Genomic DNA, 14,949 nt, shown 5'->3' on the forward strand with positions numbered 1-14,949 from the left:
CATAAGCAGTTGTGAACAACAGAAGTTCAACATACCAGATACAAAGCTGTTGAGAAAGTCTTCACAATGCAAACCAGACAGCAAAACACCTGGTTAGTGTTGAAACTAACTGGGCTGCTCTGCCCTGCATGTGAACCACCAACGAACGGACCGGACCCTTCACGACCTTCCTCTTCATGACCTTCCCCTTCATTACTGATGCAGTTCTGAACAACATTTTCACTAGTTCCATGATCAGTCCATTTTTTTCTTATTCTTCCAAGTGACTCTGTCCATCTGGTCACAGATACAATTAGCAAGCTGTTGTCACACAAGTTTCCTTTTAGCTCTTAATTTTCAAAAATGTTATGTAATTTAATTTCAAGTTTTATTTTTTTTCCAGTGGAATGTTTTTGCAAATACTTAAACAAACCTTGTAATAGCTGACCTAGTATCAAATGCTATATACTTAGATATTTATAAACTAAACTAAAACTTTCATATTATTTCTTAATTTTTTTATTGTTTATGCTATTACAGTTGTCTCAATTTTCCCCCTTTGAAACTTTCATATAATTAAATTTCTGAGGATCTCAAATTAAAGAAATCATTCAAAATGTGATACAGTCTAGTGTTTATTTCATGTTATGGCAGGTACACTTGAATTTCAAAAATTTAAAACATATAAAAAGTGGTTAGGGACTAACATTTGTATCAACAGTTGATAAATGCCTAAGATTGTTTATTATACAGCAGGGTACAATGGTAGTGCTAATGCCAATAGGGCACCATGGAAATTAGTCTAAAAATTAATTATCACTAGGCTTTATACAATCAACAACGTATGTTGTTGTTTTAGAATTTCAGGACACAGTCTGCTTCTAATGCTAAGCAGTCCTTTAACATTTTTAATGTTATACAGTGTTATAGTGTTTAGTTTGGCAAATGTTTCAAAATAAAGTAGGAATGTATTCATAACATCACAGAAATGCACATCCAGTTTTGTTTTCAATAAGAACCATAAGTACAGATCAGAACTCTTCCTATATGAAATAATTTACACACATATGAATGCTATATCACTATCTAAAATAATCACTAAATACAATTCTTTTTTTCCAGAAATAAACAAGCAAAGTTTTTTTTCATTATCAAATATCAAAAACATAGATAATGTATATTTTTCAAACAAATACTCTAAAAATTATAGGAATAATTTTTGTGAATTCAGTGAATGCGCAACCTAAATCAACCAAGTATATTGTAGTACAATGATATTAAGAAACCGATGATCAGAAAACACAACCATATGAGAGAAATTTATAATCCACAAAACTGCTTTTCAGGCGTTAAGGTAAAATAGCTCCACAGTTTACAGGTAAAACCGAGGCAACAAAAATGCGTGCTTGTCTTCAATAAGTATGTATTTTATGCAGAAGATGTAACACTTTGCTTGTAGACAGCATGGTATGCATTTCTCAGCAAAACATAAGGAAAACAAGACTCCAAAAGATCCATGGTTAGAAATGGAGATTCCTGCACAATCTGAAAAATTCCAAAATGCATCAGAATTCAAGTTATTTATTATGAGAATATTTACTAACTAATAAACCACAATTTATATTATTCGTATTAAAAACAGACACAAATTATTTTCCTTTTACATTAAAATCTGAAAGGCAAATAAATGTGCCACAGTATATGACTCATAAATCAATCAACAGGAACATACTATTTTCATTGCCTTCAACGATATATTAGAGATAAAATATAAACATTCAAAATGTGGGCCATATCTTGAAGTCTAACTGGGACCCAAGACTATGTAGAAAGCCAAATCAAACATAAAACCAACTATAAATAAAAGTGGTGAAAGGCTGTAAGTTCTAGAGGAGTTCAAAAGGGAAGAAAGATTAATGTAGGCCAGAGTAATTAGGAAAGTCTACCTGGAAAAAGATTTGAGCTTTGGGGTATGTTGACTCATTAAGATAGACAGACCTCTCCAGGTAAAGGAAATTATTCTAAGTGAAGAAAGAACTGAACGGAAGTGAAGAGAAAGAACAAAGTATAGAGAATTACAGAAAATTGTATTAGATGGGCGGAATGGAATCAGACTAAAGAAAACCGGGAGAGCTGAAACTAATACACTAGGAAAATGTAAGGCCCAGGTGTTTCCCAACTGGTTGAAAAACTGTAAGAATACCTTATAGGTAATACTAATCTTTTGTTGTTGTTGTTTTCTGATATGATTACTATAATGTAAAAATATAAGTGACTGTCATTCTCTTTTCAGCAATTTTAGAAAGTGTGTGGAGTGAGCACAAGGGACCAAAAAAGAACCTCAGCTCTTATTGTTATTTAATCAATAAAATGCCAAGAAAAGACTATAAGGAATGAGTGGAACTTCTTTGTTGTCCCAAAGAAACAAAACAAAAAGAAACAAAACTGAGACTTACCATATCTAGCAGTAAATAAACAGATTCTCTATTTCTTGTTGTTGTTTTATCTGTCTCCTGGCCAATTTTCAGTAGACTGGAGGATGCAAGCTTGAAAGTATAGATACATTTTAAATAAGTTTTTTAAATGAAATGTTCATCAGTTACTCATTTATTTTCAGTATATTTCACCTTACAAGACATTTCAATCATTCAGCTGCTTATATGATTAACAATTAAATAAGATATACTTTGATTCTTTACATTCAAGCAATAATTTCGAGAGTTATTAAGGTATAAACAGAACAAAGACAAATGTAATAAAATATTTTGATTGGTCTTTAAAACTGATTTTGTTTTCAAGACAAGTCATTCTTTTAAAAAATGATTTATTTTTATCTTTCTAATACCTGTATTGACTATATTTCTTAGTTCCCAAATAAGAAGAAAATTTCACACTGAGTTTGAATTAACAGGAACACTGAGATTGGGATACTAAGTCTTGAATAAAGGAAATACAGGGAATAAAAAAAATTATAAATCTTAATACTGTTTTCTTTGAAACAGAAGTTACTTTCTCAAGTTAGTACTATAATTGCTTTATTTTTTTTTAAATAAACTTTTCTAAAAAGCTAACAGGATATAAACCTGTAAAGAAGCAAATACTGTAGTGTTCATTATACCAGGATGTATCTTTCCTTTAAATAAAATATGGAAAAGGTACATTGATAAAGGAAAGAAAGAGTCACACTAATATAGAAACTAGAGCCATACTTCAAGAGGGTAGAGTTAGCACAATTACCCTCTTTTGGGAGTAAGCAATATTCTTATTTTTGAGTTTGTCAGCATTAAGTCTTTCTCCAAATAAATGAAAATATAAGTAAAATATATCCTTTTAGAGGGAATATCCTCTCTTTGCCTCAATTTTCCTTTGTTTTGTTTTTTCCTCTTTTCAACCCTAGATAAAATTCTAGGGCATTACAAACATCAGCTTACAAAAAAGGCTGTATACTGCAGAGCTCAAGAAATAAAAAAAAAAGCCATAGGGAAAAAATGCTAAACTCACTACTCCTAGATTTTAATGCCTTGTCGCCTTACCTATTCCTCCCCCGCAAATTAACTAATTAAGAGAATTTACTGTTACTTCTCATAGTTATTTTAAGCTTTATTTATAAAATGTCATGAGTTTTGCTACTGATTTTACATACCGCCAGAAATTCTTTAAGACGGTCTTCAATGCTTCCTTTGTGAATTGTAAATAAAGCAGCAGCAATCTGGTTGATGGCTTTGGCCAAGCAATGTATGTTGTTGCAGTGCCCTGAGGAAGTGCAAACACGGTTTATTCTGTGTGACCCCCAAATACCAGTAAGACATAGAAGGTAGATCTTGAATGGCATCACAATCTACACAAATAATGGTGTGATTAAAAGCTGGGTTGGGAATAACCCGCCTCACTCTCCTTTCACTTTCATGAGGACCAGTCTTCTTAAAAAAAGCACAGCAAGAGACCAATAATTATTATGTCCATATTAAACAAGCAAATTTTCAGCGACCCCAAAAGAAATCCTACATCCGTTTTATGTCTCAGACACTTAAAAAATGAAATGCTTAGCTGTTTTACAAACATTTTTCTTATCCAAACCTTAAAATAATCCTAAGAGCTGGATACTGCTTTACCATCCATGCCCTGATGCACACACATTCAAGCACCCATAAGCTCACGTACACACATTTCCTGTACCAAGAAACTGGGGCTTAGAAAATTCAAAGTTACAGATAGTAAGTGAAAACGTAACCCATATTTTATTGTAAAAGAACATTAATTACCTGAAAAGTACCTAGCATATCAAAACTCTTAACTTTCCATTGCCAAAATAACTTTAAACCACTACTCACCTTCTATAGCAGGGCTGTACTGAGACATCACATTGCTGGCCAGTGTTGGCAAAGAAACTGCCACAAAGACCATGAGGAGGCAGGCAATTTTATATTCTTCTTCTGGACTTATGTTTTCTAAGGGGGAAAAAACCCGAAAATAAAACCAAGGTATTTCTTCAAGATCAGTTAGGAGTTGATAATCTAACCCAAAAAGGCTTTTTTTAATTTTTGTATAGGGTATTTATTTAGTCTCTCTGGTATTTCTTCAAGATTAGTCAAGAGTTGAATATCTACACCAGAAACAGCAATTTTTATTTTTTGTATAAGATATTCTACTCAGGCCCAACAAAATTTATATGAATAATATATATAATTATAGGCTATTATCAATTCCTCAGGCATATTTCAAGGAATTCTCATTTTTCTTTTTTTAATCCTCACCTGAATATGTTTTTACTCATTTTTAGAGAGGGGAGAATGGGACATCATCCGACTGCCTCCTGTGCGTGCCCCGTTTTGAGCGAACCTGCAACCTTTTGGTGCACAGGATGACGCTCCAACCAATGGAGCGCCCAGCCAGGGCTTTTTCTTTTTTTTAAATTGTAAGGTTACAGGGCAAAAAGTATAGTTAGGATAATTGGAATCTCAAATTTCCTGATGATAAAATTACTTTATAAGAAAATTCTATTTAATACAGTTTAGAAAATTTATTATCTCATGAAATCCTTTATGTTTTTTTGTCTAAAATAAATATGAATATAATTTGAAATTTACTACTTAAAAGATATAAATGTGGAAAGTAGACCAGAGCCCTGACTGGCATGGCTCACTTGGTTGAGCATCATCCCATAAAGCAAAAGGTCACTGGTTTGATTCCCAGTCAGGGCACATGCCTGGGTTGAAGGCCAGGTCCCCACTCAGGCATCTTTCATACATTGGTATTTCCCTCTTTTTCTCCCCATCCTTCCCCTATCCCTAAAAATAGATAAATGAAATCTTAAAAAAAAAAGAAAAAAAGAAAGTACACTGAATTTACAACCTCCCCATTTTAGAAGACAGAAGGAAGCAGTCATACTTGAAAATAAGTAGTATTGCCCTATGACTTTTTAAGATACAACCCTTTCTGAAGTATTTATTGTAATGTGAACTAAAATTGTGGCTTATCTAGTACCTGGCAACTTCTAGTCACCCTACTATTCACCACCACATATTAGTAATAATTGAACATAAAAAAAGAGCCAGAATGTTTTTAAAATTTGGCTGATTATAAAAAATATACCTGTAGCAAACGAAGTAACAGTGGTAATATCCATGTCACTACAATTAACATACTGCATGAATAACAACATAAAAAGCAATGTTAAATCTAGAAAGAACTGATGCAAAGGGCTACAGGAGGGCATTTTACCACCAGAAAAGGATGAAATGTTATGTACTTTGTGGACAAATCTAAAAATATCTAGAGCATTCTGGGTACTACTTCAAAGGGCTGGTCTTAAAATCTTTAGTTTAATATTATATAATAATGCACAGATTCTTTATGGTTCATAGCTCTAGTCCAATTAAAAAAGGATACTCTTTCCAAGGTATCACCTAGACCATCTCCATTGCATACAAATAAATATAGGCATAAATCTTTGTTTTCCCATCTCAAAAAATATTTCTCTTGATTTTACTCCTGCCTCTACCTACTATAATTTTATGTCTTTGCTCTCTTTTACAATAGAACTTTGAGAGTTTATCCTTATCCTAAATCCTTTTCTCCCATTTTTTTTATGCCCTTTCTAATCAGCATTTTGCCCCGGAAACCCCACTGACACTACTCCTGTCAGCATCATTCATTAATTACACATAACTGGTCATTCCCTTTCCACTTTCCTGGAAGCTACTCTTTCCTGGTTTTCCTTATCTTTCACTGTTTCTTCCTTCTCAGTTTCTTTTTTGGTAGTTCTTCCTCTTTTCTTTGAGCTCTTAAAAATGCATTTCACCTGATTTTTGTGAAGAGAGAGCTACGACCAGGGCAGGATCAATCTCGCAAGGTAATCCAGCAGCTGATGATAACTCATACACATTCATTGCAACCTGAGGAAAAAATATGAGAATGACTAAGAAATATTCTAACAAATTTCTGCGGAATCTCAGTAAGAAAAGATATACTGTTTAAATTAGAGTCTGCCTACTAGAACACTAGAGAATTTTAAAAACTTTCCTGAGCCAGGACCTACAACACAACTAAACTACAATGAATAGATTATTTAACACCTTGGGAGGTACTGTTGCTTGTAACGTCCTACTGTTAGCCAATCAAAACTTGTATGATTTCTGTGGCAAATTCCAACAGAATCATTCTTAAGTTGTTACTTTTTCTTAGTAGCATAAATGTAAAATAATCAAGCAAAAAGAAATAAATAAATGAACAAAAGTGAGTCAGAAGTACTAGACTTATGTTTATGTCCATACCTGTTGAATGAAAAATTATAGTGGTCTAATCATTATCATATCTATAAATGTGGTAAATTACTTATAATAGCTTTAGGAACCACTGATTTAAATCTGATCAAGGAACTTCTAATGACTAAAATAATTTTTTGGGTATCACATATGGATTTCAAGTATTTAAGATATTCTGACTGCTCCACACCTCAGTTTAAAACTACCAACGTAATTGGTTACCTCTAATATACAACCAAATATATATATAATGAAGTAAAACTGTGTATTTTAAAATAAATGGTTAACTGCCATGGACTAAGTTGTAGATAACATTGGTTTGCGACCCATTATTCATTCACTCTACCCATAAAAATTAACTAAAAATGGATCACAGACTTAAACATAAGTGCTAAAACTGTAAAATTCATAGAAGAAAATATAGGCATAAATCTTCATGACTCTGGATTAAGCAATGGTTTCTTCCATAGAAGCATTAATAAAAAAATAAACTAATTTCATCAAAATAATTTTTGTGCTTCAGAAAATACTATGATGAAAAAATAATAGAAAAGATTTACAAATCATATATCTCTTAATGGACCTGTTATCAAGAATATATACAGAACCCTTACATCTCAAAATTAAAAAGACAAACAAGTAATCTGAAAAATGAACAAAGGGACCTGAACAGACATGTCTCCAAAGAAGATACACAAATAGCCAATAGCATATGAAAAGATGTTCAACAGATCCGCCACCAGGAAAATACAAGTCAAAATGATGAGATTTCACAAACATAGTGTGTAGCATTTCACACATACTAGAAGGGCTATAATTAAGGAGTCAGGTAAGAAGTATTGACAAGGAGGATAGAGAGAAATTAAAACCGCCATACACTGCTGGTGGGAATGCAAATTGGTACAGCCACTTTAAAACCAATTTGGTAGTTTTTCCAAAGGATAAACAGTGTTTCCATATGACCCAGCTATTCCACACCTGGAATATACCCAGGAGAAATTAAAGTATATGGCCGTCCACACAAAAACTTGTACATGAATAGTCTTAGGAGCATTATTTATAGTGACCCATAAGTGAAACAGTCCAAGTGCCCATCAATTAATGAATGGATAAATAAAATGTGGTACATAGCCAGATAACCGAATATTACTTGGCAATAAAAAATGAAGTACTTATACATGCTACATGAATACACCTTAAAAGCATAATGCTAAGTATGAGAAGCCAGTACCAGAGAGAAGACTATATACTATATGATTTATATGAAGTGTCAGAATAGGCAAACCTATGGAGACAGAAAGTAAACTACTGGTTACTAAGGGCTAGGGAGTGGGAAAAAATGAAAATGACTGCTAATGAGCACTAGGTTTCTTTATAGGGTGATGAAAATGTTCTAAAATTGACTGGTGATAATTGCACAACTCTGTGACTGAGGTCCACTGAGTTGTACACTTTAAACAAGCCAATTTTATTGTAGGTAAATTTTATCTCAATAAAAACTATTAACAAACATATGTTTGTTTGTTTTTTTTTAAAAGTAAGCTTTTTAAAAAAGATTGCTAGAATTTAAATACCATTATATCAAGTGCTAAGAGAACTGGATGGTTGCTCAGAATATTAATTATTATTCTCATGATCTGCACACCAGTGTCTTCTCAAGAATAAATTCACCTTTAGTGTTTTCTTCACTTTTTTCTACAGTTTCCACTTAAAAAATAATTTGCACTATTAATATACAGTTTCCAATCATAAAATCATAGGACAATTATTGATCTCAAATATTTATTCTGTACAAAGCACTGCGGGAAAATAAAGAAAACAAGGTCTTAGTCTTCATGCTGTTTACAATCTAGTATAAATTTAAGAGGAAAAACACAACTATAACACAGGGCAGAATGTATTTCATTCTACAATGGATAAACAGAAGTTCTTTGATAACACTAAGAAAAAAATTTTTATGATCACTTGGGGATCAAGGAATATTTCTTAGAAGATAGCAATTGAATCATCAGGCCTTAAATGAGAAGCAGAATTTCAAAAGGTAGAAAGAGAAACAGCAAGATTTTCAGGTAGAATAAAATTAGGGGACAAGGTGTGAGACTGTACACAGATCTGGTTATCTCATAGGATGCACTTGAAGAAAAAAGGGGCAGAGTTAACAAAGGGAACAGAGTGGGAGAAGGACAGAACTGTGATAGATAAGCCCTAAAATCGAGGAGAAACTTGAGTGTCATACAAGAGTTTAGACATTACTTTTTTGTCAGTGCTTTTCAAAATATGCAAATCTGAAAATAACCATTCCAAGAACACAATAGCTTAAAAAGCATAGATGTGAGCTGACATGTCACTTACTAGCTACGTCACCCCCTCGTAAGTTATTGCTGACATCAGTGGTTAGACTTCATGATAGATAAATTTTTCAAGACAAAATTGTGGACTCATGGCTACCAACCTTCTATCTTATATTTATTAATTAAAAAACAGGATATTTAAAAAACTGTAATTTATAGCCTACAACATTCTTTTATAAGATTTTATAATGTCAATTTAAAAAATTGCCTGAATTTATCTCTATTTAAAACAAAACAACTCTTTACTCTCTCATCTTCCTCACTGTGCTTATGACCATGAACAGCTATCCATTTAAGGAAAAAGAGGTAATACCCACCCCATTTTACACTGTTACAGGTGACCAAGGAAGATTAACTTTCAAAATGCCTGCATAGTATGTTGGTGCTGAGCTCTCTCAAAGATGCATTTTCAAAGGCAAGCATGCTTAACTAATCAGTCTAAAATAGAAACTCCGTAGTTTAGGATTTATTAAATTTTATTTCATATGTAATACATATTTCATTTTAGAAACTGTAAAAATCCAAACATAAGGTTTTATTACCTTCATATCAGTTTCCCTTGGAATGTGATCCTTGAAATCTTCAATTGAACTTACAAGAAAAGGAATGTGGTAGGACAAGACCTAGGCAGGACAACAAAAACATACCATGATTTTAAAATAGTGACCTCTATTATGAAATATTACCATTTGAGTACTTTTAGTTTTCATAAAAATTATTTCACTTTATCTGTTGTCATGTAGTTTTCTAAAGTACTGAAATACACACAAATGTATATATGTATGTACTGTATATACTCAATGACAAACTGAGTATAACCAAATGATAAATGTTTTAATGGAGAGTAAAGATGAAAAAGTAGCTCAATAGCGAGGCAAGTTATACCTCCTGAATTTCAACAGCAAAATAAAAAAGTACATTTAAGGTCCTGACTGGTATGGCTTAGTGTGTTGGGCGTCTTCCCACAAACCATAAGGTCACCAGTTCAATACCCCAGTCAGGGCACGTGCCTGGGTTGCTCCTTCTGTTTTTCCCTCCCTTCCCCCCCTCCCTAAAATATTAGGTTGGCCAACCCAATATTTTGGGTCTTTTCCGTAAGATGGCTCTGGTAGTGCTCAGTTGTCTTTAACTTCATTCAAAACAATTTTGTTAAGATTGTATTGTGAGAGTCTAGGGCACACACCTGGGTTGCGGGCCAGGTCCCCAATAGGGGAGGCATGAGAGGCCAACTACACATTGATGTTTCCCTCTCTCCCTCCCTCCCTTCCCCATTCTCCAAAAATAAATAAAATCTTTAAAAAAAAAGATTGTATTGTGACAGCTGTCATACCAATATGCATTTAAAAAAACTTATTAAAATTGGTGAATTTTTGTGTAGCCATTTTACTACTGAAGATGGAAGAAAATATGCAATATTTTTGGCATATTATGCTTTATTATTTCAAGAAAGATAAAAATGAAACTGAAACGTAGAAAAAGATTTGTGCAGTGTATGGAGAAGGTGCTGTGACTGATCGAACACGTCAAAAGTGGTCTGTGAAGTTTCATGCTAGAGATGTTTTGCTCTGTGATGCTCCATGGTCAGGTGGACGAGTTGAACTTTACAGCAATCAAATCAAGACATTAACTGAGAACAATCAATATTATATAACACGGAAGATAGCCATCATACTCAAAATATCCAAGTCAATAAAGTTATTGTTCAAAATAAAAACTGTGTCTTTATTTTACAGAAAAAAACTAAAACTTTTTGGTTAACCCAATAAATAAATAAAGTCCTAAAAAAACTACATTTAAGTACCTTTAATTTCTATATACCTTATTTTAAATAACTATGAAAACTGGAATTTTAATTATATCCCTGTTAATTATAAATTCAAAGAGTAAGTTTTAATTTCTGATAAACTAAAAGAGATTATTTGGATATAGGGTATGTACTTATAATGGTTTCTTACATCTCTAAGTGCTTCTTGTGCCAATGAGCGGAAGGATAAAATTACACCAATTATTGTCATCCTCTTCAAGACACTGTCAACAGCTAAATTTGAAGGAAGGGGAGAAGAGAAGAAAAGAATGTGAATTGGATTCTTTCTTAACCTTGGAGAAAATTCTTAGTTATAAAATTCCCATGATAAAAGGTACAACTAATAGCAATTTGATTATAACAAATGATTAAAGAGGCAGATGTTTTGAAAGTTGATATTAAAATTAAGAAAATTGTACTTTACTACAAATGGAGTACACTGTATTCTTTAAAGTGGTTTAGATGGTTCACCAGAAATCTTGAAACAATCATATAAGTAGCTACCTTTGTAATCCTATCTCAGAAATATATAGGTAGTAGGAGAGAGAGAGAGAGACTGGGGGGAAAAGAGGAAGCTGATCAGAGTGGATATGATGTAAATGCTCAAATGGCTCCAGAACTAGGAGATGCTAAATTCTTAAGTTGCTGAGGTCTGGAGGGTCCGGAAACAAAAAATGACTACTGAGCAGTTTTCACAAGCCCAGGTTACTAAAGATCATGAATAAATTTGCTCATTTACATTTTGGTTATAGAGCACTACTCTAAAAATTGTTACTACATATTCAATATTAAAACCCGGTTAACAAAACTGAGGGAGAGTAGGATTTGAAAAATCAATACCTTCCTATTTTAAAAAGCCAACAAACATTTATTGAATTACTCTCCATATACAAGGCATTCTACTAGGTAATAAGAACAAATATAAACAGAATAATAATCTAGACCTTAAATAACAGTCTCAATGAACTGTCAAGAAAACTAAGAAAATATCACATTTGAGAAAGATATATATATAATTTATATATACATAACAGATTTCTAGAAAGATAGATAACTGTTATCTGTTATTACCTTTGAATAGGAAGGAAGAGGACTGTTTGACTTTCTAACTCCTACGTAGTTTGTTTAAACTTTACTATAAGTATCTTTTATTATAACTCTCAAACAAGGCATAATAAAAGCAAAAACATGATTGAGAATTAAAAATAGTAGTGTTAACAAAATGATGTAAGGCACAAATATGTTACAAATTTCACATGAGCAGAAACCAGTGTTTCAGTATTAATTACTGAAAAGATTCAATATTAATCTTTTTATCTATCTCTAGCACTCACCAGAGTGGCTGAGACCCAGAATAAGATGTTCAATGAATTGGGTATTCAAGTAATGAGGCTAGAAAACTGTTACTATCAAGAAAAGGAGAGAAGAAATGAGGGTAAAAAGAAAGATTTATCTTGAGAAAATAACAAGTTGGGCGTAACAAGAAGGGTATTCCAGGCCAGAAAAAGAAGAATCCAGAAAAAGGAATGGAAGAAAACAGTACTGTGGCATCATATATTTTCCCATGTTATTGAACAGAATTTAATCAAATACATTAGCAAAAACTGTATCCTACAACCTCCTCTTAAATATGTATAGCAATGATACATTAAAAGTTCTGAGAAATTTCACAAGAAAGAAACTTGTTGACCTTATTTTTTAATGGATTGTTTGCCAAACTTATTTGACCACTGGTACCTTTCCATTACCTCCCATAATTTCCATTAACATTCTGCTATGGTCTGAATGTTTGTGTCCTCACAAAATTCATATATTGAAATCCTAACTCCCAAAGCTGATAATGGTCTTAGGAGGTGAGGCCTTTAGAAGTTGCTAAGCCATGATGGTGGAGCTCTCATGAATTCAGTGAGTGCTTTTACAAGGGTTCCACAGAGAACCCTAGCCCCTTGTATTATGTGAGAATTCAACGAGAAGGCCACAGCTCTGATGAAGGCCCTCACCCAACCAAGTTAGCACCATTATCTTGGACTGTCACAACTGTGAGGAAGAAATTTATGTTGCTCACAAACTTCTACACTATTTTGTTGTAGCAGTTCAAATTTATAAGACCCATCCCAAGGAACTAATTACCATATTTTGTTGTGTATAATGTATTCCTGTGTATAATAGGCACCCACACTTTTGGCCCAAACTTTGAGAAAAAAATCTTTTGTTTTAATTTTTTAATTTATTTATATTTAGAAACAAAACTGATTATCGTACTGCATGGTATTATTTTGTATACGGATATCATATTGCTTTCTAGAGTTACACTTTTAATGCATAAACATAAATAGAAGAATTAAAAACATTTATATAGATACGGAATTAGTACTACCCACGCATAATGCACAGCAAAAAAGTGAGCATTATACACGGCGAAATATGGTAATACTAGAACCATGGCTATGTGGGTCTTGGGCCAGGCAAGCAAAAGGTAGTAGGAGACAGGAAAGAAAGGGCTGGATATGAAGTTAATACAAACAATAGCTTTTGAACACCATGCTAAGTAGATTAGACTTTCCTTCAAGTAATAAGTGGGTTATTCGGGGTTTTCAAAAATATAAAGAATAATATGAAAAGAACTGTGTTTAAAAACATGACTCTAAATGTTGGGAGATAGGTTAAAAAGGGAAGACTGCATGTTAAGACTGTAGTTCACAAAACAATGACAAAGCCGTAAACAAGAACTACAGGGCAGATTTGGGATTTAAGAGGTGGGATCTGAAGTAGGAGTTAAAAGCTTAAACACTACAGCAGGAAACATAAAATAGTGAAGTAGACGAGGTGCAAGATAGAACAGTGAGTAGGAAAGGCTGGAGAAAAATTTCTATGTGCAATACCTGCGACTTAGTTCCAGCTAATCCCTGCCATGCGGGGAAATACTGCCTAGGTGGTTTTTTTTTGGGGGGGGGGAGCCAGATGTTTTGGATTTTTATGCAAAATGTCCCATTTTAAAAACAACCAATTATTCTCAATTTAATGCAGCATGGGACCAAATAAGACCAACCTATTTACAAACTCTGATCTGCAAGATATAGCTATTAGATAAAGAATACGATGACAGAAGAATCAGGGAAGATACCCGTATTTTCTTGTGCAGGTCACCAGGTGGATGGCAAGAAAGGTAATAAAATGGTCAATGAAAGAATATCAGGCATTTTTCCTCACCCACTCACACCTCCCATAGGAAGGTCCTTCCCATTCCAGAGACGTTGTGAAGTTATCAGTGGGCCATATCACATACCTGAAGATGTCTAACAATGTTTCTCAAACTTCAGTACAAATCAGCAAAGTGATTCAGTAGGTGTGGGGTAAGACCCAATAATTTACATTCTTAACAAGCTCCTAGGTGATGCTTTTGGTTGTTACTTTTGGTTAACAAACCACTTTGAGAACCCTCGGTCAAACCAGCACTTGGTGTTGAACATCTGGAGCTCAATAGAGTCAAGGCTGAAGATGAATATGTAAGACACATTGATAAATAAGAATGGATACATTTTCCCAACAGGATTGTAGAACAATGACTTAAAAAAAAAAAAGGTAGAGGTAAAAGTAGTGGCAAATTAAAAGAATAAAAATAAATACAAAGAAAAATAAAAGAAACACGAGAGAGAAATCAAGTAGAGTAAGAGGAAAAAGGACTAGATTTTGCAAATGGGAAATCAGCAAATTACAGTATATGGAAAGTAGAGAATTGGGAAGACGGAACCGTGAATACAACCTTGTCAAAAAGTTTAGCAATACAAAGAGTGACAGAATGAGTAAGAGGCAGGTTTAACAGTCTTAAAAAGTGTCATTTCACTAGCAGTATCTGGCTTCCAGAGAGCAGAACACTCTGGGGATCAGGGAAATTGCCTGGGATGACGAATGCAGCAAAAAGTCAAGAGTATGATAGTACAGAGGAGAAAGAATTAAAATCACTAACCAAATTTCACAGTCCAAAATAAGTACGTAACTAGAGACATCAAAATTTCAATGAGTTTGGTTTCAAAGTTTTAACCAAGAGTTT

General features: G+C 33.3%; 1 protein-coding gene across 4 annotated transcripts in view; it reads right to left on the minus strand.

Annotated features, from left to right (window-relative positions):
* Positions 1-596: 596 nt before the first annotated feature.
* The window catches only part of NCKAP1 (NCK associated protein 1), a 107,771-nt gene continuing 93,418 nt past the window's right edge, over positions 597-14,949 (minus strand). For all 4 annotated transcript variants that reach the window (XM_053918832.1, XM_053918834.2, XM_053918831.1 and 1 more), the window contains 7 exons: positions 11,050-11,132; positions 9,637-9,717; positions 6,281-6,374; positions 4,311-4,427; positions 3,623-3,732; positions 2,436-2,525; positions 597-1,524 (listed from right to left, as the gene is read on the minus strand). In XM_053918832.1, coding sequence (XP_053774807.1) covers positions 1,408-1,524; positions 2,436-2,525; positions 3,623-3,732; positions 4,311-4,427; positions 6,281-6,374; positions 9,637-9,717; positions 11,050-11,132 — 692 coding nt within the window. In that variant the 3' untranslated portion in view covers positions 597-1,407. The remainder of the gene's footprint in view (positions 1,525-2,435; positions 2,526-3,622; positions 3,733-4,310; positions 4,428-6,280; positions 6,375-9,636; positions 9,718-11,049; positions 11,133-14,949) is intronic.

This window comes from Desmodus rotundus, chromosome 2, assembly GCF_022682495.2.
Source record: "Desmodus rotundus isolate HL8 chromosome 2, HLdesRot8A.1, whole genome shotgun sequence".
Lineage (NCBI taxonomy): Eukaryota > Metazoa > Chordata > Mammalia > Chiroptera > Phyllostomidae > Desmodus > Desmodus rotundus.